This window comes from Pseudophryne corroboree, chromosome 8 (assembly GCF_028390025.1).
Source record: "Pseudophryne corroboree isolate aPseCor3 chromosome 8, aPseCor3.hap2, whole genome shotgun sequence".
Lineage (NCBI taxonomy): Eukaryota > Metazoa > Chordata > Amphibia > Anura > Myobatrachidae > Pseudophryne > Pseudophryne corroboree.
In genome coordinates, this window is record NC_086451.1 from 397,255,671 (window position 1) to 397,279,732 (window position 24,062).

The 24,062-nt window shown below is 47.1% G+C and overlaps 1 protein-coding gene across 3 annotated transcripts in view; it reads right to left on the reverse strand.

Annotated features, from left to right (window-relative positions):
- Positions 1-24,062, reverse strand: part of LOC134949271 (cytochrome P450 2A6-like) — a 192,714-nt gene that overhangs the window by 149,131 nt on the left and 19,521 nt on the right. For all 3 annotated transcript variants that reach the window (XM_063937764.1, XM_063937765.1, XM_063937766.1), the window contains exons 2-3: positions 8,057-8,219; positions 3,088-3,237 (exon numbers count right to left, since the gene is read on the reverse strand). In XM_063937764.1, coding sequence (XP_063793834.1) covers positions 3,088-3,237; positions 8,057-8,219 — 313 coding nt within the window. The remainder of the gene's footprint in view (positions 1-3,087; positions 3,238-8,056; positions 8,220-24,062) is intronic.

Below are 24,062 nucleotides of genomic sequence, written 5' to 3' on the forward strand. Positions count from 1 at the left end.
AGCAGTATACGTACCTGGGTCACACCGGGAGAGAGCAGCAGTATACGTGCCTGGGTCACACCGGGAGAGACCAGTAGTATACGTGCCTGGGTCACACCGGGAGAGCACAGTTGTATACGTGCCTGGGTTACACCGGGAGAGAGCAGTAGTATACGTGCCTGGGTTACACCGGGAGAGAGTAGTAGTATACGTGCCTGGGTTATCCCGGGAGAGAGCAGTAGTATATGCACCTGAGTTAATCTGGGAGAGAACAGTAGATACACATAATGACTGGAGTATGTTGCCAGATACACATACGCCCCCAGCAGTGCCAGATACACATACGCCCCCAGCAGTACCAGATACACATACGCCCCCAGCAGTGCCAGATACACATATGCCCCCAGCAGTGCTAGATACACATATGCCCCCAGCAGTGTCAGATACACATACGCCCCCAGCAGTGCCAGATACACATACGCCCCCAGCAGTGTCAGATACACATACGCCCCCAGCAGTGTCAGATACTCATACGCCCCCAGCAATGCCAGTTACACATATGCCCCCCACAGTGCAGGATACACATACACCCTGCCAGTGCCAGTTACACATATGCCCTCACGGTGCATTATACACATAGGTACCTCCAGTGCCAGTTACACAAATGCCCCCACTGTGCAGGATACACATATGTACCCCCAGTGCCAGTTACACAAATGCCCCCACAGTGCAGGATATACATATGTACCCCCAGTGCCAGTTACACAAATGCCCCCACAGTGCAGGATATACACATGCCCGCACAGTGCCAGTTACATATGTACCCCCAGTGCCAGTTACACAAATGCAGCCACAGTGCAGGAAATACACATGCCCCCACAGTGCCAGTTACACAAATGGCCCCACAGTGCAGGATATACACATGCCCCCGCTGTGCAGTATATACACATGCCCGCACTGTGTAGTATATACACATGCCCCCACAGTGCAGGATATACATAGTCACGCGTTACTCACCACCGCCGCCCGGGCTCTGCTGCTACTCCTTGTCTTTGGGCCAGGGAGGAGATTGCAGCTTGCGCCTCTCCTGGCCCACAGTCCCACTCTGCGTGGGATCTAATTACCGCCACCGCCCGGCTCTGCTGCTGCTCCTGTGTCGGGGCGGGGAGGAGAGCGCAGCGTGCGCTTCTCCTTCCCCTCAGCTGACTCTGCCGGCCAGTGGGTGCTGCTGCCGCTCTCTCTCCCAGGGCCACTGACGGCAGCATGTTACATGCGCCGCTGCTTTAATTTGATACAGTAGGCCCCACCCTCACATAAAAGGTGGTGTGGCCTTAAATCCGTGGGGCCTACCGCTGGTTTCACCGGCTCCCCGGCAGCCCAGTCCGACACTGACTGTAAGGGACTAGTGGTTGTTGTTATAATTATTATACGGCAGCAGTGGACATATAGCAGCAGCATATACCACAGTGACTGCCTCGTCGCTGGAATGACTGATGAGACAGGACATTGCCACTGGTCTGATGCAGCACAACACAACACCACTTTATACAGCTACACCGGATATATGGCAACAGAGGACACCAACACTGTGACTGGACTGGACTGGACAGTACAACACAGCACCACTTTATACAGCTACACTGGATATATGGCAGCAGAGGACACCAATACTGTGACTACACTGGACTGGACTGAGCAGCACAACACAGCACAAGACTCGCCACCCCACTTTCCCGCCCCCCACACAGACACTGAACACTGAGGACACATCCTCTCAATACACTCTCCGAGACTGGAGTGAAAATGGCCGTGACGTGCGGCTCCTCATATGGAATCCAAATCCTGCGAGAATCCGACAGCAGGATGATGACGTTTTGCCGTGGTTGGGTTTCCGAGTCAGGCGGGAAAACCCAAGCCGGGCTAGGAACCGAACTCGGAAGGCAAAGTCCGGTAGGTCTTGGTTCTCTGAGAACCGAACCAGCTTATCTCTAATCTGCATATAAAATTATCAAAATGAGCCTTCCCCTAATATTTATTTATTCAATCATTTAGGGTACAGAGTCCAGTCTTCTTCTGACTTTTTTTATTCAGCTTTTAGTGTAGTTCCTTTGTGGGGTGTGGTTCATTAGGTTGACATGAGTTAGGTCGACATACATTGGGTCGACCACATTTGGTTGACATGCATTAGGTCGACATTGTCATTAGGTCGATATGTACTAGGTCAACATGGAAAAATGTCGACATGAGGTTTTTTTTTTTCCTTTTTTGGTGTTTTCTTCGAAAAGTGACGGGGAACCCCAATTAGTGCACTGCTTGCTTCGCTCGTGATGCTTCAGGCACGGTGCCTCACTCTGCTACCGCTGCACTCGGCACAGGTTACCTTTCTCAATTGTAGTCCACGTGGATCGTTAAGTATGAAAAAGGTAAAAAATAAATAAAAAAAATGGTAAAAACTCATGTCGACCTTTTTCCACGTCGACCTAGTACACGTCAACCTAATGACCATTGTATGTCGACTTAATGATCACCATCCGCCTTTGTGACATTTCTTTCAGCTATTAGACTTAAACCACACAAACGACACCTTGTCATCACCCTGTAAAGGTTTTTAATATACAAAATTTAGTAAAAATTTAATTGAAATGGTTTAATTCATACTTTTTCACTTTTTCACCCTTTCATTCAGGATAAATGGTCACATCACTTTGGGATAGGGATATCTCCCTGGTAGCATTCTCACAGCTTCAACAATAGTAGGTCACCTCCAACTCCCTTCCTTTGTTAAACACAGCTCCCAACTCTTCTGCTATTGAGACAAAAGTCTTCAACATCAGTACTCAAAATTGATACTGTCCACATAATTTTCCTGGTCATCTCCAGCCCGTTCCTCTCCACTAAAGACTATTACGTTAATTCCACATGCACCAGTGAAAGCATCAATTTGTGAGACATATCAAACAACTCTGAATTAATAGAGAAAACAGTTTTGATCAGTAGGACAGTGATATATTTCCATCAAAATGAGGATTGTTCCACATTTAATCTAAATAGTTGGTAGGTGTGGGTAAATTTCAATTTGACACTTTGCCCTTTTGGCCATATACCCACCATTTAAGCCTTTGAAGTGCTCCACAAGATGCTGTGCCTCCTCCTGTATGGGTTCTTCTAAACTCTTCTTACCCATTCCAAAATCCTTTAGAGTCATAAGAGAAAACTGCCTTAACTGCTTCCAGGTCTCTCCACTGGTTAGAGCTAACCCTACAACAGCACAAATGTGTGAAAGTAAAAAGTGCAGAAGAAAGCTTATTAATAATGTTCATTTTCTTAATTTTCACGGTACATTGTTTTTCAATATTTTCCATGTAAATGCAAGGCAATTGTTATACAAAGTGCGCACAGTGCAAAAATCAACATTGCCTGTTTTTAATGTAAATGAACCTATTTTTGAACTTGTATATACCCGTAACCATATTATGCCCCACACAGTATTGCCCCTGACACCATATTATGGCCACATAATAATTATGCAAGTACCTGTTACAATTAATTACCATGGGTTCTGCTCGTTGTCAGGGGATTCCTTCCTTCCTTCCCCCATTGCTGCCCCTGTCAGGAGAGCCCGGGATGCTCACGCTGCTGTCTGCCCGCCTCCTTCCCCTCTGTTCTGCTGCTGTCCTCCGTCCCCATGCAGCTCTGTATTGAAAATATCCCTGCCAAAATGTTCGCTGCCTCAGAGGAGACAGTTATTAAAGATACTAGAGGGCTCCTCTAGTATCTTGAATAAGTGTGTCCACTGTGGCGGCGGACATTTTGGGAGGTACGTTTTCAATACAGAACTGTTGTAGGGTCAAAGGACAGTGGCAGAACAGTGGGTACGACAGAGAAATGGCGGCAGGCTGGCACGTGGCTGCATGAGCATCCCGGGCTCTCCCCTCTCTGTTAGTGGGGCCCTGGACAGCTTTGCCCCCAGCACCCCCTGATGGCAGCCCTGTCTCCAAGAGCTGTCTCCTCCATAGTGTGAACGGGACCTGGATCGCATTGACCGTGGATCACATTGACCCGGGTAACCCATTCACACCGCTCCTGACATGGGAATAACTCATGTAAAACCCTCCTTTAATATCGGGTTGAAATACCAGGTTGCTAAACCTGGGATAATTCAACCTTGCCCTTTCACAACTGACCTTTACCAGGGTCAATGCGGCAATATACCAGGTTATTTTGGCGATGTGAAAGGGGTGCCCCAATATTATGCCTTCAGCTAACTACAGGCACACAATTCATAACATTCTGCTTGACATCACTAAAAGTACAATGGGCTTGATCTACAGTAGAAATGGAAGTAAGCACTTGTATTTGCATAAATTAGCATTTTAATACAGTGCATATGCACCAATACACATGACATTTGTCCACATGTAAATTTAGTTGCACCTTACACTTAGAGAGGTGAAACGGGGGGGTGGGGGGGGGGACAGAAGGAGTGGTCACGTGTAGGCCAATAAAATAGGAACATTTTGGTATAATTTGCTTGCACAATTAGAGATATGCAGATCTTTACAGGTGTATCTCTGATACATGCCAATGATAGTGATGATGATGTTGATGATGATGATGGTCATCAGCACTATTGCAAACTGTGCAGGGAGCAGCCCTGTGATGATGAAGCTTATGGCACTATGATCCCACCTCAGTCACCTGGACCTTTCTTTCCTTAGACCTCCAATTTCGGTAAGCATGGGTTAGACTCCATGTGGAATCTCAATGAACTTCGATGTAGCTATTATGTTTATTGCTATTTTTTACTGTCACGAGGAGCCAAAGTAAGAAAGAGCTGCATTGAGGTGGCACATAATGATAGACATGCTGTATGGGGGGTGGCACATGATGGAAGACACTCTGTATGAGGGAAGACACACTTTATGGGAGAGGGACACATGAGGGAAGACCTGTATGAGAGGGGGGGCACAAGTACTGTGTGTTGTAATGTAAATAAAGGGCACTATTGTGTGATGTAATGTAAATAAGGGGCACTTTTATGTGATGTGATGTAATGTGAATATGGGGCACTATTGTGTGTCCTAATTTGGGGTAATGGTCACTACTATGTTGCTTAATATAAATTAGAGGCAGTAAATGTGGTGCAATGAGAATAAGTTTGTACTACTGTGTGGCGTAATTTGAATTGGGGGTGCTATTGTGTGACCACACCCCTTCCTTGTGAGGCCACACCTCTTTGTTGCGCCACGTGCCTTCAGCGTGCATTGTTCCTTTAGAAAGTATGAGAGGTTGGGCGTAAATTTATAGTTTGCAGGGGGGCTCTGAACACCCTAGAACCAGACTTGGATCCGCCTATTGGGAAGGGGGGAGGGTGGGTGACGAGGGAAATGAGTTTCACCACCTCTCCAGGACCACTTTAAGCACTGTAGTCCAGCTAGTGCAAGCTAACACATCAACGGTGCTAGTCTGACTCCTGCTCCAGTTCCCACCGGTTCCACTCCAGTCAATACAGAGCTATTTACAAACCAGTCCACGTTTGACTCCTGTTCCATTTCTCACTGGTTCCGGTCCTTTCTGTACAAAGTCTATTGCAGTTATCATTTGTCACTCCTCAGTTCCGTCCACTTGGACTCAATTACAACCTGATCTCTTTAGATCATACCAGTACACATTATACTGTCTAAGACCTTCTCAAAAGTTCATTCCATTATCCCATACCAGAATCCTGTCTGCTGTCTCCCTGTGCCGGATTTTGTGTGTATATATTCTCCCTGTGCCTTGTCCACATTACGCGCAAGAGTTATCTATGCCAGGCTAGCTTCCTGCAACAAACGCCATCTACTGAGCCTGCACCAGTATCCCACCCAAGTCCACAAGAAACCACAGGCCAGACAGACACATGGGTACCTGTAGTGCACCAAAAAGAACTTATGCTAAAAAGCACACATACAAATCTTTAAAATATTTTAATATAAAAAACACATCCCCACACAAACCCTTGTTCCCTAAATTTTTGCTCAACTAAGGAGGTCATTCCGAGTTGTTCGCTCGTTGCCGATTTTCGCAACGGAGCGATTAAGACAAAAATGTGCATGCGCATGGTAAGCATCGCGCATGCGCTAAGTATTTTAACACAAAACTTAGTAGATTTACTCACGCCCGAACAAAGATTTTTCCTCGTTGAAGTGATCGGAGTGTGATTGACAGGAAGTGGGTGTTTCTGGGCGGAAACTGAGCGTTTTCTGGGAGTGTGCAGAAAAACACAGGCGTGTCAGGGAAAAACGCGGGAGTGTCTGGAGAAACGGGGGAGTGGCTGGCCGAACGCAGGGCGTGTTTGTGACGTCAAACCAGGAACGAAACGGGCTGAGCTGATCGCAGTGTAAGAGTAAGTCTGGAGCTACTCAGAAACTGCTAAGAAATTTCTGTTTGCAATTCTGCTAATCTTTCGTTCGCTATTCTGCTAAGCTAAGATACACTCCCAGAGTGCGGCGGCCTAGCATGTGCAATGCTGCTAAAAGCAGCTAGCGAGCGAACAACTCGGAATCACCCCCTAAGTTCTTTTATTTGATTGTATGCTTTTCATTCTATCTAGGAATCCATGGCTTGCCAATAGAATAAACTATAACAATGATGACTAGCTCTTTAATGGTTCTATTGACAATGACAAAGAAGTGGTAGATAACTTCTGTTTATACAGTGGTTTTCTACTGTCTGAGTGCAGACCATAGGAAAACCCCACTGCAATACAGTGAAGTGATATACAGCTGGTGTAAGGCGATCCGGTCAGGATCCCGAACACCGGGATCCTGAATGATCGCGAGCAGTCAGGTTTAGGCTGCAGGGGGAGGGTTAGGCTGTGAAGTGGGGGAAGGGGTGTTAGGTTTACGGTGCGGTGAGGAAGGGTTTGTTTTACAAACCCTGGGGAGGGTTAGGGATAGGCTGCAGGGGGGCACAGGGTAAGGTTAGATATATTCTGTGGGAAGGGGGGGTTAGATTTAGGCACCACCGGGGAGGGTTATGGTTAGGCTGCTAGAAAGGAGGGTTAGGGGGGCATTGGGGAAAGGTAAGCATTCTTACCATGCCCTTGTCAGGAATGTCAACATCAGGATGCCACGGTCATTTTTTTGACTGCTAGCATCCTGACCGCTGGCATATAGAATCATATAGAAAGTAATTTGCACATTCACATGTATCTTAAGGGGGTGCAGTTAAATTGCTGGCAGTTAGGATACCAACACCGGAATCCCGACTGCTGACAATACCAGCAGCCGGCTAACAGGTGCTATTCCCACTCGTGGGTGTCCACTACACCCAGGCTTGGACTGGCCCACAGGGGTACAGGGGAAACCACTGGTGGGCCCTACTGCCTGGGGGCCCACCTTCTGCTCTAAGGATCAGATTCCAGACTGTGCACTTGAATTATACATCATACATATGTTACCTTATACTGGACGATGGTGTATTTTCTACAGTGCATTGCTGTTATTAATCTGTTATTGATCTGGTACATTATTATACATGCAGCAGCTGAATTTACTATATATATATTTATGAAGGGGCCCAGACGTTGCACTCTCTAATGGTTATTCAGACCAATATCTCTCTAATGGGTAGTCAAAACCAACACTCCCCCCGCAGACTGACCACATCCCTAACATAGGCCCCTACCACTGTATTCCCCCGGTGGGCCCTACATCCCCCAGTCCAACACTGACAACACCCATAGAGTGGGTATAGAACCTGTGGCGAGCAGAGTGATCCACCGAGTCCGCAAGGGGCCTCTTTCCGCTGGCCCCTCTGCCGGCATACTGACGGCCGGGATGCCATTGTCAGTATACTGACAGCCGGCATCCCAGCTGCCGGTATATCATACTGATCCCATCTTGAGATAGCTGGGGCTCTGCATATTACTTATATTACATTATCTTTATGGCTGCCAGTTAACATGTATATTTTTAGCAACTCAACATAAGCTTCAGAATGTACCACAGCCTAATAACTGCTATGAGTCTGTTTCTCTGGCTCTCTGTACCATAAATATGTTATTTTTAGGTATAATACAATGTTCAGTGCTCACCTGAACTATTGAAGATACGGAAAACTAAAGGCATATTTCCTCGATCCAGAAAGGCGTCTCCCATGTCGATTAGTGCCTCCTTTATGGCTTGGTACCCAGTCAGAACAACAAAGGGTCTGCTGCCCATGTAAAAAGTGTAAATGGGGCCATACTTTTCAGATATCTGTGAATGTATTAGATAAATACTGTATTAGTGAATATACTTACAGATATAAACGTTTAAAAGTAGCTTAAAAATTAAAAAGTTCCATGAAGAGACACCACATATTGGCCCTCATTCCGAGTCGTTCGCTCGGTATTTTTCATCGCATCGCAGTGAAATTCCGCTTAGTACGCATGCGCAATATTCGCACTGCGACTGCGCCAAGTAATTTTACAATGGAGATAGTATTTTTACTCATGGCTTTTTCATCGCTCCGGCGATCGTAGTGTGATTGACAGGAAATGGGTGTTACTGGGCGGAAACAGGCCGTTTTATGGGCGTGCGGGAAAAAAAGCTACCGTTTCCGAAAAAAACGCAGGAGTGGCCGGGGAAACGGGGGAGTGTCTGGGCGAACGCTGGGTGTGTTTGTGACGTCAAACCAGGAACGACAAGCACTGAACTGATCGCAGATGCCGAGTAAGTGTGGAGCTACTCTGAAACTGCTAAGTAGTTTGTAATCGCAATATTGCGAATACATCGTTCGCAATTTTAAGATGCTAAGATACACTCCCAGTAGGCGGCGGCTTAGCGTGAGCAACTCTGCTAAAATCGCCTTGCGAGCGATCAACTCGGAATGAGGGCCATTGGGGGAGATGTACTAAGCCTGAAAAGTGATAAATATCACTGTGATAAAGCACCAGCCAATCGGCTCCTAACTGCCATGTCACAGGCTGTGTTTGAAAAATGACAGTTAGGAGCCGATTGGCTGGTGCTTTATCACAGTGATATTTATCACTTTTCAAGCTTAGTACATCTGGCCCATTGTATGCTTGCAAGTGTGCAGCTATTATAGTGACAGAGGGCATTTAATATGCCTGGCAGGCATTTAAACTAACACAGGAAAGACAGAGTTGATGTTAAAAGAGTCTATGGGGGTGATTCCGAGTTGATCGCTAGCTGAAAATGTTCGCTGCGCTACGATTAAGTAAAAAAATGGCACTTCTACGCATGCGGCACAGTGTGCCCACGTGACGTACTTTCACAACGGCCAATGTATTTTTACACAAGGTCTAGCAAAGCTTTTCAGTCGCAATGACCGCCGCAGAGTGATTGACATGAAGAGGGCGTTTCTGGGTGTCAATTGACCGTTTTCAGGGAGTGCTCGAAAAAACGCAGGCATGCCAAGAAAAACGCAGGCGTGGCTGGCCGAACGCAGGGAGTGTTTGTGACGTCAAATCCGGAACTGAATGGTCTGAAGAGATCGCAAGCGCTGAGTAGGTCTGAAGCTACTCTAAAACTGCACAATTTTTTTTTGTAGCCGCTCTGCGATCCTTTCGTTCGCACTTCTGCTAAGCTAAAATACACTGCCAGAGGGCGGCGGCTTAGCGTTTGCATGACTGCTAAAAACTGCTAGCGAGCAATCAACTCGGAATGACCACCTATGTACTAAGCCTTGAAGAGAGATAAAGTGGACAGATATAAAATATCATCCAAGCAGCCTCTAACTGGTTCATTGGTACTTTGGGGCAGATTTATTAAACTCGGTGAAGTGATAAATTGGAAGGAGATAAAGGACAAGCCAATCAGCTACTAATTGTCATTTTTCAAACCCAGCCTGTGACATGGTAGCTGTGATCTGATTGGCTGGTACTTTATCACCTTCTACTTTATCACTTCACCAAACTTAATAAATCTGCCCCTTTTTCTCCGCCCACTTTTCTCTCTCCAAGACTTAGGTGGTCATTCCGAGTTGTTCGCTCGGTAAATTTCATCGCATCACAGCGTTTTTCCGCTTAGTGCGCATGCGCAATGTCCGCACTGCGACTGCGCCAAGTAAATTTGCTATGAAGTTAGGTATTTTACTCACGGCTTTTTCTTCGTTCAGGCGATCGTAATGTGATTGACAGGAAGTGGGTGTTACTGGGCAGAAACAGGCCGTTTTATGGGCGTGTGGGAAAAAACGCTACCGTTTCTGGGAAAAACGCGGGAGTGGCTGGAGAAACGGAGGAGTGTCTGGGCGAACGCTGGGTGTGTTTGTGACGTCAAACCAGGAACGACAAGCACTGATCTGATCGCACTGGCAGAGTAAGTCTCGAGCTACTCAGAAACTGCACAGAGCAGTCTTTTCGCAATATTGCGAATCTTTCGTTCGCAATTTTAAGAAGCTAAGATTCACTCCCAGTAGGCGGCGGCTTAGCTTGTGCAATGCTGCTAAAATTGGCTTGCGAGCGAACAACTCGGAATGAGGGCCTTAGTACATAGGGGGTAATTGCAGCAGCAAGTTTGTTAGCAATTGGGCAAAACCATGGTGGTCATTCCGAGTTGATCGCTCGCTGACGATTTTCGCAGCACAGCGATCAGACTAAAATTCAGCTGTTCTGCACATGCGTATGGGCCGCAGGGCGCACGCGCCAAGTATATTCACCCAAAACTATGCATTTTTATACAAGGGTGAGCGAAGCTTTTTAGTCGCTCTGTTGATCGGTGAGTGATTGACAGGAAGTGGATGTTTCTGGGTGGTAACTGAGCGTTTTCCGGGAGTGTGCTAAAAAACGCAGGCTTGTCAGCCGAAAACGCAGGTGTGCCTGGGCACTCGGGGGAGTGGCTGGCCAAAAGCAGGGCGTGTATGTGACGACAAAACAGGAACTAAGCTGTCTGCCATGATCGGAAGGTAGGAGTAGGTCTGCAGCTACTCAGAAACTGCATGAAAAGATTTTTGAGCAGTTCTGCTAACCTTTCGCTCGCACTTCTGCTAAGCTAAGATACACTCCCAGGGGGCGGCGGCCTAGCGTGTGCACTGCTGCTAAAAGCAGCTAGCGAGCGATCAACTCGGAATGAGGGCCTATGGTTGTTTGCTCGCAAGCTGCTTTTAGCAGCTTTGCACACGCTAAGCCGCCACCTACTGGGAGTGAATCTTAGCTTATCAAAATTGTGGACGAAAGATTCGCAATATTGCGAAAAGACATCTCTGTGCAGTTTCTGAGTAGCTCCAGACTTACTCTGCATCTGCGATCAGTTCAGTGCTTGTCGTTCCTGGTTTGACGTCATAAACACACCCAGCGTTTGCCCAGACTCTCCTCCGTTTCTCCAGCCACTCCCGCGTTTTTCCCAGAAACGGTAGCGTTTTTTCCCATACGCCCATAAAACGGCCTGTTTCCGCCCAGAAACACCCACTTCCTGTCAATCACATTACGATCGCCTGAACGAAGAAAAAGCCGTAAGTAAAATACCTAACTGCATAGCAAATTTACTTGGCGCAGTCGCAGTGCGAACATTGCGCATGCGCACTAAGCAAAAAATCGCGGCGATGCGAAAAAATTTAACGAGCGAACAACTCGGAATGACCACCTATGTGCACTGCAGGGAGGGGCAGATATAACATTTGCAGAGAGAGTTAGATTTGGGTGGGTTATTTTGTCTCTATGTAGGGTAAATACTGGCTGCTTTATTTTTACACTGCAATTTAGATTTCAGTTTGAATAAACCCCACCCAAATCTAACTCTCTCTGTACATGTTATATCTGTCCCCCCTGCAGCGCACATGGTTGGTCATTCCGAGTTGATCGCAGCCAGCCAACTTTTAGCTGCTACTGCGATCAATAGTCCACGCCTATGGAGGAGTGTATTTTAGCTTAGCAGGGCTGCGATCGCTTGTGCAGCCCTGCTATGCTAAAAAAATGTCAAGCAGCAATAGACTAGGGCTAGACAGATTTACCCTGTGCGATGGATCCAGCGCTGATGGGTCCGGCTTTGACATCACACCTCCGTCCTCCGTTGTCCTGGACACGCCTACGTTTTACTCACCACTCCCCGAATAGGCTCTCCAATATTCCGGATCTGCACATCCACGCCTCCTTCCTGTCACTCTTCTTAGCGGTCGCCGCTGCGAACGCTTCCGTTAGTAACCGCAACATAACCCGGCGACCCCCTGCCTCTGCCTGATTGACAGCACATGTTACATCTTCCCCTCATGCAGTGCACATGGTTTTGCCCATTAGAGAAAAACTTTGCTGCTGCGATCAGGTCTGAATTAGGCAGAGTACGGCCTCCAAAGTGATCAATGAAACATCTGTGTACACAGCCACTTTAACAACGTGCCTGCGACACTCCCATAACAAGGCTATGAAATGGGCCATCTCCATGCGTCTGTCTAGTTACCTCCCAGCCACTGCCCTGGAACGCCCAAGACATTCTGATACCGTGTGTATCAATTGCAACTGCATCTCTGCGCATCGACACCATGTAGTGCAAGCACAGCTATAGGCTTTAATGATATTCGCACAGATGCAGTAGGAAAAGGTTGCTTCAATCCATGGACATTGCCAGTGACTCTGAATCAGGCCCAATACAAGTTTATGTGGACAAATAATTAATCTGTTTATACTAAATGGATCCTTAAATCGTCTCTCTATGATATTTATCTCAGCAGCAGGTTTCCCATCATGCATTTATTATTAGTTATTGCTGCTTTAAATTCTGCATGCAAAACTTCCAACAATTAGCAGCTCTGAAATACCACCACTTAGTAAAAGTTACCCTCTGCACATTCCACCATACTGAAAGTGCTAAAATCTACTCAATGGGCCTGATTCAGACCTGATCGTAGATGTGCTAAATTTAGCACATCTACGATCAGCTTCCCTGACATGCGGGGAAACGCCCAGCACAGGGCTAGTCTGCCCCGCATGTCAGTCTCTGCCCCGTCGCACCAGTACAAAAGCATTGCACAGCGGCGGTGCTGACAGGGAGCTAATTGTTGCTGCTCGGGTCGCAGCGGCTGTGTGTGCTGTCACACAGCCTCAGCGCCCTGCCCCCCCCCCCAATGGTCCGGGCACGCTTGCGTTGCCTGGACCGTGCTCCCTAAACGGCGGCTAAATACTGCCAGCCCGCCTCCTGTCCAGCGATTGCCTCTGCCTGTCAATCAGGCAGAGGCGATCTCAGGGCTGAGACAGCCGCTTGCTGTCTGCCATGCACCGGCACATTACGGCGCCGGCATATGCGCAGTTCAGACCTGAACGCTGCAGTGCGAAAACGCACAGCAGCGATCAGGTCTGAATTAGGCCCAATGACTCTTAGAGATGCTTTAGTATATTTTAATTAGAGATGAGCGGGTTCGGTTTCTCTGAATCCGAACCCGCCAGAACTTCATGGTTTTTTTCACGGGTCCGAGCAGACTCGGATCTTCCCGCCTTGCTCGGTTAACCCGAGCGCGCCCGAACGTCATCATGACGCTGTCGGATTCTCGCGAGACTCGGATTCTATATAAGGAGCCGCGCGTCGCCGCCATTTTCACACGTGCATTGAGATTGATAGGGAGAGGACGTGGCTGGCGTCCTCTCCATTTAGATTATAAGAGACTGAGGGGCAGATTTATTAACCCTGGTGAAGTGATAAAGTGGAAGGTAATAAAGGACCAGCCAGCCAGCTCCTGACTGTCATTTTTCAAACCCAGTCTGTTACATGGCAGTTAGGATCTGATTGGCTGGTCCTTTATCACCTTCCACTTTATCACTTCACCGAGCTTAATAAATCAGCCCCTGAGAGAGATTTACTGGAGCTGACTAGGAGGAGTACTGTTACTGTAGAAGTGTAGAGACTGAGTGGAGAGAGTTTACTAGTGAGGACAGTGCAGTTTACTTTATAATCCGTTCTCTGCCTGAAAAAAGCGATACACAGCACACAGTGACTCAGTCACATACCATATCTGTGTGCACTGCTCAGGCTCAGGCCAGTGTGCTGCATCATCTATTATCTATATATAATATTATATATATCTGTCTGACTGCTCAGCTCACACAGCTTATAATTGTGGGGGAGACTGGGGAGCACTACTGCAGTGCCAGTTATAGGTTATAGCAGGAGCCAGGAGTACATAATATATTATATAGTGAGTGACCACCAGACACACAGTGCAGTTTATTTAATATATCCGTTCTCTGCCTGAAAAAAAGCGATACACACAGTGACTCAGTCAGTCACATACCATATCTGTGTGCACTGCTCAGGCTCAGGCCAGTGTGCTGCATCATCTATTATCTATATATAATATTATATATATCTGTCTGACTGCTCAGCTCACACAGCTTATAATTGTGGGGGAGACTGGGGAGCACTACTGCAGTGCCAGTTATAGGTTATAGCAGGAGCCAGGAGTACATAATATATTATATAGTGAGTGACCACCAGACACACAGTGCAGTTTATTTAATATATCCGTTCTCTGCCTGAAAAAAGCGATACACACAGTGACTCAGTCAGTCACATACCATATCTGTGTGCACTGCTCAGGCTCAGGCCAGTGTGCTGCATCATCTATTATCTATATATAATATTATATATATCTGTCTGACTGCTCAGCTCACACAGCTTATAATTGTGGGGGAGACTGGGGAGCACTACTGCAGTGCCAGTTATAGGTTATAGCAGGAGCCAGGAGTACATAATATATTATATAGTGAGTGACCACCAGACACACAGTGCAGTTTATTTAATATATCCGTTCTCTGCCTGAAAAAAGCGATACACACAGTGACTCAGTCAGTCACATACCATATCTGTGTGCACTGTGCAGTGCACTGCTCAGGCTCAGGCCAGTGTGCTGCATCATCTATATATATTATATATCTGTCTGACTGCTCAGCTCACACAGCTTATAATTGTGGGGGAGACTGGGGAGCACTACTGCAGTGCCAGTTATAGGTTATAGCAGGAGCCAGGAGTACATATTATATTAAAATTAAACAGTGCACACTTTTGCTGCAGGAGTGCCACTGCCAGTGTGACTGACCAGTGACCTGACCACACTGACCACCAGTATAGTTAGTAGTATACTTATATTGTGATTGCCTGAAAAAGTTAAACACTCGTCGTGTGACTTCACTTGTGTTTTTTTTTTTTTAATTCTATAAAAATAAAACTCATTCTGCTGACAGACAGTGTCCAGCAGGTCCGTCATTATATAATATATAATATATACCTGTCCGGCTGCAGTAGTGATATATATATATATTTTTATATCATTTATCATCCAGTCGCAGCAGACACAGTACGGTAGTTCACGGCTGTGGCTACCTCTGTGTCTCTGCACTCGGCAGGCAGTCCGTCCATAATTGTAATACCACCTAACCGTGGATTTTTTTCATTCTTCTTTATACATACATAGTTACATAGACATCTTCTCTTTATCAACCAGTCTATATTAGCTGCAGACACAGTACAGTACGGTAGTTCACGGCTGTGGCTACCTCTGTGTCTGCACTCGGCAGGCAGTCCGTCCATAATTGTATACCACCTAACCGTGGTTTTTTTTCATTCTTCTTTATACATACATAGTTACATAGACATCTTCTCTTTATCAACCAGTCTATATTAGCTGCAGACACAGTACAGTACGGTAGTTCACGGCTGTGGCTACCTCTGTGTCTGCACTCGGCAGGCAGTCCGTCCATAATTGTATACCACCTAACCGTGGGTTTTTTTCATTCTTCTTTATACATACATAGTTACATAGACATCTTCTCTTTATCAACCAGTCTATATTAGCTGCAGACACAGTACAGTACGGTAGTTCACGGCTGTGGCTACCTCTGTGTCTGCACTCGGCAGGCAGTCCGTCCATAATTGTATACCACCTAACCGTGGATTTTTTTCATTCTTCTTTATACATACATAGTTACATAGACATCTTCTCTTTATCAACCAGTCTATATTAGCTGCAGACACAGTACAGTACGGTAGTTCACGGCTGTGGCTACCTCTGTGTCTGCACTCGGCAGGCAGTCCGTCCATAATTGTATACCACCTAACCGTGGATTTTTTTCAGTCTTCTTTATACATACATAGTTACATAGACATCTTCTCTTTATCAACCAGTCTATATTAGCTGCAGACACAGTACAGTACGGTAGTTCACGGCTGTGGCTACCTCTGTGTCTGCAGTCGGCAGGCAGTCCATAATTGTATACTAGTATCCATCTCCATTGTTTACCTGAGGTGCCTTTTAGTTGTGCCTATTAAAATATGGAGAACAAAAATGTTGAGGTTCCAAAATTAGGGAAAGATCAAGATCCACTTCCACCTCGTGCTGAAGCTGCTGCCACTAGTCATGGCCGAGACGATGAAATGCCAGCAACGTCGTCTGCCAAGGCCGATGCCCAATGTCATAGTACAGAGCATGTCAAATCCAAAACACCAAATATCAGAAAAAAAAGGACTCCAAAACCTAAAATAAAATTGTCGGAGGAGAAGCGTAAACTTGCCAATATGCCATTTACCACACGGAGTGGCAAGGAACGGCTGAGGCCCTGGCCTATGTTCATGGCTAGTGGTTCAGCTTCACATGAGGATGGAAGCACTCAGCCTCTCGCTAGAAAAATGAAAAGACTCAAGCTGGCAAAAGCAGCACAGCAAAGAACTGTGCATTCTTCGAAATCCCAAATCCACAAGGAGAGTCCAATTGTGTCGGTTGCGATGCCTGACCTTCCCAACACTGGACGTGAAGAGCATGCGCCTTCCACCATTTGCACGCCCCCTGCAAGTGCTGGAAGGAGCACCCGCAGTCCAGTTCCTGATAGTCAGATTGAAGATGTCAGTGTTGAAGTACACCAGGATGAGGAGGATATGGGTGTTGCTGGCGCTGGGGAGGAAATTGACCAGGAGGATTCTGATGGTGAGGTGGTATGTTTAAGTCAGGCACCCGGGGAGACACCTGTTGTCCGTGGGAGGAATATGGCCGTTGACATGCCAGGTGAAAATACCAAAAAAATCAGCTCTTCGGTGTGGAGGTATTTCACCAGAAATGCGGACAACAGGTGTCAAGCCGTGTGTTCCCTTTGTCAAGCTGTAATAAGTAGGGGTAAGGACGTTAACCACCTCGGAACATCCTCCCTTATACGTCACCTGCAGCGCATTCATAATAAGTCAGTGACAAGTTCAAAAACTTTGGGTGACAGCGGAAGCAGTCCACTGACCTGTAAATCCCTTCCTCTTGTAACCAAGCTCACGCAAACCACCCCACCAACTCCCTCAGTGTCAATTTCCTCCTTCCCCAGGAATGCCAATAGTCCTGCAGGCCATGTCACTGGCAATTCTGACGAGTCCTCTCCTGCCTGGGATTCCTCCGATGCATCCTTGCGTGTAACGCCTACTGCTGCTGGCGCTGCTGTTGTTGCCGCTGGGAGTCGATGGTCATCCCAGAGGGGAAGTCGTAAGCCCACTTGTACTACTTCCAGTAAGCAATTGACTGTTCAACAGTCCTTTGCGAGGAAGATGAAATATCACAGCAGTCATCCTACTGCAAAGCGGATAACTGAGGCCTTGACAACTATGTTGGTGTTAGACGTGCGTCCGGTATCCGCCGTTAGTTCACAGGGAACTAGACAATTTATTGAGGCAGTGTGCCCCCGTTACCAAATACCATCTAGGTTCCACTTCTCTAGGCAGGCGATACCAAGAATGTACACGGACCTCAGAAAAAGACTCACCAGTGTCCTAAAAAATGCAGTTGTACCCAATGTCCACTTAACCACGGACATGTGGACAAGTGGAGCAGGGCAGGGTCAGGACTATATGACTGTGACAGCCCACTGGGTAGATGTATGGACTCCCGCCGCAAGAACAGCAGCGGCGGCACCAGTAGCAGCATCTCGCAAACGCCAACTCTTTCCTAGGCAGGCTACGCTTTGTATCACCGCTTTCCAGAATACGCACACAGCTGAAAACCTCTTACGGCAACTGAGGAAGATCATCGCGGAATGGCTTACCCCAATTGGACTCTCCTGTGGATTTGTGGCATCGGACAACGCCAGCAATATTGTGTGTGCATTAAATATGGGCAAATTCCAGCACGTCCCATGTTTTGCACATACCTTGAATTTGGTGGTGCAGAATTTTTTAAAAAACGACAGGGGCGTGCAAGAGATGCTGTCGGTGGCCAGAAGAATTGCGGGACACTTTCGGCGTACAGGCACCACGTACAGAAGACTGGAGCACCACCAAAAACTACTGAACCTGCCCTGCCATCATCTGAAGCAAGAAGTGGTAACGAGGTGGAATTCAACCCTCTATATGCTTCAGAGGTTGGAGGAGCAGCAAAAGGCCATTCAAGCCTATACAATTGAGCACGATATAGTAGGTGGAATGCACCTGTCTCAAGCGCAGTGGAGAATGATTTCAACGTTGTGCAAGGTTCTGATGCCCTTTGAACTTGCCACACGTGAAGTCAGTTCAGACACTGCCAGCCTGAGTCAGGTCATTCCCCTCATCAGGCTTTTGCAGAAGAAGCTGGAGACATTGAAGGAGGAGCTAACACGGAGCGATTCCGCTAGGCATGTGGGACTTGTGGATGGAGCCCTTAATTCGCTTAACAAGGATTCACGGGTGGTCAATCTGTTGAAATCAGAGCACTACATTTTGGCCACCGTGCTCGATCCTAGATTTAAAGCCTACCTTGGATCTCTCTTTCCGGCAGACACAAGTCTGCTGGGGTTGAAAGACCTGCTGGTGACAAAATTGTCAAGTCAAGCGGAACGCGACCTGTCAACATCTCCTCCTTCACATTCTCCCGCAACTGGGGGTGCGAGGAAAAGGCTCAGAATTCCGAGCCCACCCGCTGGCGGTGATGCAGGGCAGTCTGGAGCGACTGCTGATGCTGACATCTGGTCCGGACTGAAGGACCTGACAACGATTACGGACATGTCGTCTACTGTCACTGCATATGATTCTCTCAACATTGATAGAATGGTGGAGGATTATATGAGTGACCGCATCCAAGTAGGCACGTCACACAGTCCGTACTTATACTGGCAGGAAAAAGAGGCAATTTGGAGGCCCTTGCACAAACTGGCTTTATTCTACCTAAGTTGCCCTCCCACAAGTGTGTACTCCGAAAGAGTGTTTAGTGCCGCCGCTCACCTTGTCAGCAATCGGCGTACGAGGTTACATCCAGAAAATGTGGAGAAGATGATGTTCATTAAAATGAATTATAATCAATTCCTCCGCGGAGACATTGACCAGCAGCAATTGCCTCCACAAAGTACACAGGGAGCTGAGATGGTGGATTCCAGTGGGGACGAATTGATAATCTGTGAGGAGGGGGATGTACACGGTGATATATCGGAGGGTGATGATGAGGTGGACATCTTGCCTCTGTAGAGACAGTTTGTGCAAGGAGAGATTAATTGCTTCTTTTTTGGGGGGGTCCAAACCAACCCGTCATATCAGTCACAGTCGTGTGGCAGACCCTGTCACTGAAATGATGGGTTGGTTAAAGTGTGCATGTCCTGTTTTGTTTATACAACATAAGGGTGGGTGGGAGGGCCCAAGGACAATTCCATCTTGCACCTCTTTTTTCTTTTCTTTTTCTTTGCATCATGTGCTGATTGGGGAGGGTTTTTTGGAAGGGACATCCTGCGTGACACTGCAGTGCCACTCCTAAATGGGCCCGGTGTTTGTGTCGGCCACTAGGGTCGCTAATCTTACTCACACAGTCAGCTACCTCATTGCGCCTCTTTTTTTCTTTGCGTCATGTGCTGTTTGGGGAGGGTTTTTTGGAAGGGACATCCTGCGTGACACTGCAGTGCCACTCCTAGATGGGCCCGGTGTTTGTGTCGGCCACTAGGGTCGCTAATCTTACTCACACAGCTACCTCATTGCGCCTCTTTTTTTCTTTGCGTCATGTGCTGTTTGGGGAGGGTTTTTTGGAAGGGACATCCTGCGTGACACTGCAGTGCCACTCCTAGATGGGCCCGGTGTTTGTGTCGGCCACTAGGGTCGCTAATCTTACTCACACAGCTACCTCATTGCGCCTCTTTTTTTCTTTGCGTCATGTGCTGTTTGGGGAGGGTTTTTTGGAAGGGCCATCCTGCGTGACACTGCAGTGCCACTCCTAGATGGGCCCGGTGTTTGTGTCGGCCACTAGGGTCGCTAATCTTACTCACACAGCTACCTCATTGCGCCTCTTTTTTTCTTTGCGTCATGTGCTGTTTGGGGAGGGTTTTTTGGAAGGGACATCCTGCGTGACACTGCAGTGCCACTCCTAGATGGGCCCGGTGTTTGTGTCGGCCACTAGGGTCGCTTATCTTACTCACACAGCGACCTCGGTGCAAATTTTAGGACTAAAAATAATATTGTGAGGTGTGAGGTATTCAGAATAGACTGAAAATGAGTGTAAATTATGGTTTTTGAGGTTAATAATACTTTGGGATCAAAATGACCCCCAAATTCTATGATTTAAGCTGTTTTTTAGTGTTTTTTGAAAAAAACACCCGAATCCAAAACACACCCGAATCCGACAAAAAAAATTCGGTGAGGTTTTGCCAAAACGCGTTCGAACCCAAAACACGGCCGCGGAACCGAACCCAAAACCAAAACACAAAACCCGAAAAATTTCAGGCGCTCATCTCTAATTTTAATGTGACAAGCTATTTGTATCTTCTTGCAAATGTATCTTTTTCTTTTCAGATAATGGCCCCTCCCACCTAGTGGCAGATATCCCATTAGTCACGTGAGGCACATTCCTAGGGGCGCCACTTACTGAGGGAAGCTCATCCGCTGCCAGGCCTTTTTTTTTTTTACCAAAAGAGCAGAGGCTGAGAGCGATAGTGAAGGGTGTGCAGGTGGGGTTGACATACACGAAACCCAACAGGGCTGCTGTCAGTGAGAGAGATGGAGATGCTGTAGTTTCCTGGCTGCTTGTGAGGTAAACGTGTGTGTTTATGTATGCAGTCTTTGTGTGTGCGCATTGTGTGTGTTTATGTGCAGTGTGTGTCTGTATGTGGGCAGTGTGTGTATGTGTGCAGTGTGTGTGTGCAGTGTGTGTGTGTGTGTGTGTGTGTGTGCAGTGTGTGTCTGTATATGGGTAGTGTGTGTGTATGTGTGCAGTGAGTGTGAGTGAGTGTGTGTGTGTGTGTGTGTGTGTGTGTGTGTGTGTGTGTGTGAGCAGTAGTGGGTAGTTGTGTAGGGGTGTGGATGATGGAACAGTGAGCTGTTATGGGAGCAATGTGGGTTGTGGGGGGGTAGTGATGGGTTGGGGAACAGTTATGTGGGCAGTGAGGTGTGATGGGGCAGTGAGCTGAGGGAGGGGTGGATCAGTGAGGTGTGAGGGGAAAAGTGTAAGCTGAGGTGAGGCAGGGAGGTGTGAGGAAAGAAGTGTGAGGTGGGGCAGAGAGACTTGAGGGTAACTAGAGAGATATGAGAGGGATAACGAGAAAGGCTATGGGGTGGTAACAGTAAGAGCAGGGCCGCCATCAGCGGGGTGCTACAAGGACTGCTGTACCAGGCCCAGACAGCTAGGGAGGCCCGATCCTGGCAGAAGTTGCTCCAGGATGTAGGGAAGTTGATAACGTAGCTGCAGCTGTGGGCAGAGGGGTGAGCCCAGTGAGCTGCTGCTGCAGCCATATACAACGTGTGCTCAGCCTTCAGCACCCGGTGGAAGCAGGGCCTGGCTGCTGGTGACACCCCCCATAACAGCTCCTTGTGGCTCCCATCTGTCTGGCCCCACATGCACACACACATGCTGTCCGGCGCACACTCCAGTGCGGCTTCACACCAGCTAGACCTGCCAGCGGCCAGCCTGTCAGCTCAGTGGTGAGGAGTAGGAAAGAGCACATTGGGCAGAGACAAGAAGGGGTGAAAGGTGATCCGTTCAGAGCAGATGTCCCTGTTTGCTATTGCTCCCCCTGCTGGTGCCCCAAGATCCCTCCTCCTCCCCACTGCTTCTGTCAGCCAGCCAGCCACCCCTCTGCTAGGTTAATCACCCCTTCTCCCCAGTCATCTCCTATTCATTTTTCCTCTCCACCTCCCTCTGCAGTGGAGGACGGTGGAGAATTGGCCCTGTCTATTTGGTTAGTCTGGACCCCACAATTTCTGATGGCAGCCCTGAGTAAGAGGCATCAATTTTTAATTTTATTTTGGGGGTGGGGGCAGGGAGATAAGTCAATAAAGTTGTGCCTAGTGGCCTTGGGGCACAACCAAATTATTCACCTCATTCAGAGTAGAGATGTGCGGCGGGCACTTTTCGTGTTTTGTGTTTTGGTTTTGGTTCTAATTACACTTTCGTGTTTTGGTTTTGGCTTGGTTCTGCCAAAACCACTCTTTTGTGTTTTGGCTTTGGTTTTGGATCTGGATGATGTTTGGAAAACAAAACATAAAAACAGCTAAATTCACAGACTTTGAGGGTAATATTGCTCTTACAGTATTATTAACCTCAATAACAATCATTTCCACTCACTTCCAGTTTATTCTGAACACTGAACACCTCACAGTATTGTTTTTAGGTCAAAAGGTTTCACTGAGGTTGCTGGAAGACTAAGCTAAGCAACACAAGTGGACAACACAAAAATCTGGCCCATCTAGGAGTGGCACTGCAGTGTCATACAGGAGGGCAGGTATAAAAAAAAAGGCTCCAAACAGCACATGATGCAAAGAAGAAAAAGAATTGCAATGAGGTAGTTGTATGCGTAAGCCAAGCGACAAAAACAATTGGCCCATCTAGGCATGACACTGCAGATATCAAAAAAAGGCCCCTAACAGCACATGATGCAAAGAAGAAAAAAAGGTGCACCGAGGTTGCTGTATGACTAAGCTAAGCGACACAACCACCTGGCCCATCTAGTAGTGTCATGCAGTGGCTGAATGTCGAGAGTGGGCCGCAATTGTTCTGTCCACTGACAGCATCTCCAGCACGCTCCAGTCACTTAAAAAAAAAACTGCAATTGGTGGACTTATACGGCAGTACCCCAGGACTAATACAGCAGTACCCCTGGACTCATACGGCAGTGTCACACAGGATGGCACTTATCGAAAACTAGGCCCCAAACAGCACCTCATGCAAAGATGTCGAAGAGGTGCAATGAGGTAGCTATATGACTAAGCCAAGCGACACAAACAATTCCAATTGGAATTATACGTCCAAATCACTGGAATTAATTGGCAAGTTCACTGTAATTAATAATTGTAAATCACTGACATTAATTGGCAAAATCACTGTAATTATACATCCAAATCACTGGAATTAAATGGCAAGATCACTGTAATTAATAATTAGAAATCACTGACATTAATGTGCAAACTCACTGTAATTATACGTCCAAATCACTGGAATTAAATGGCAAAATCTCACTATCGCCTGCCTAGTGAAATGGAATCTAGATGGGATTTGGTACTGGTGACACAATACCTCCATCAATTGTCTAAATACCACTGCACTAATGGCATATCCTGGGCGCACGTCTAACAGCAACATAAGTGTCAAGGCCTCAGTTTTGAGGGCTTCCATTGTCATGTGAAGCTGAACCACTAGTCATGAACATAGGCCAGGGCCTCAGCCGTTACTTGCTACTCCGTGTCGAAAATGGCATAATGGCAAGTTTACGTTTCTCCTCAGACCATTTTCTTTTTTTGGGTCTTTTTACTGAACATTGGCTGTTTGGATTTTATATGTCCTCTACTATCACATTGGGCATTGGCCTTGGCAGACAACGTTGATGGCATTTCATCGTCTATGTCATGGCTAGTGGCAGCATCTTCAGCACTAGGAGGAAGTGGTTCTTCTTGATCTTTCCCTATTTTCTCCTCAAAATTTTTGTTCTCCATTATTTTTTGGGAGTTATATAAGACAATATGTGGCACAGGAATGACTGATAAGACAGGACACTACCACTGTTCTGATGCAGCACAACAGGTTGTTGTTATAATTATTATACTGCAGCAGTGGACATATAGCAGCAGCGTATATCGTCACTGGAATGACTGATGAGACAGGACACTACCACTGTTCTGATGCAGCACAACAGGTTGTTGTTATAATTAATTTACTGCAGTAGCGGACATATAGCAGCAGCGTATATGGGCCCTCATTCCGAGCTG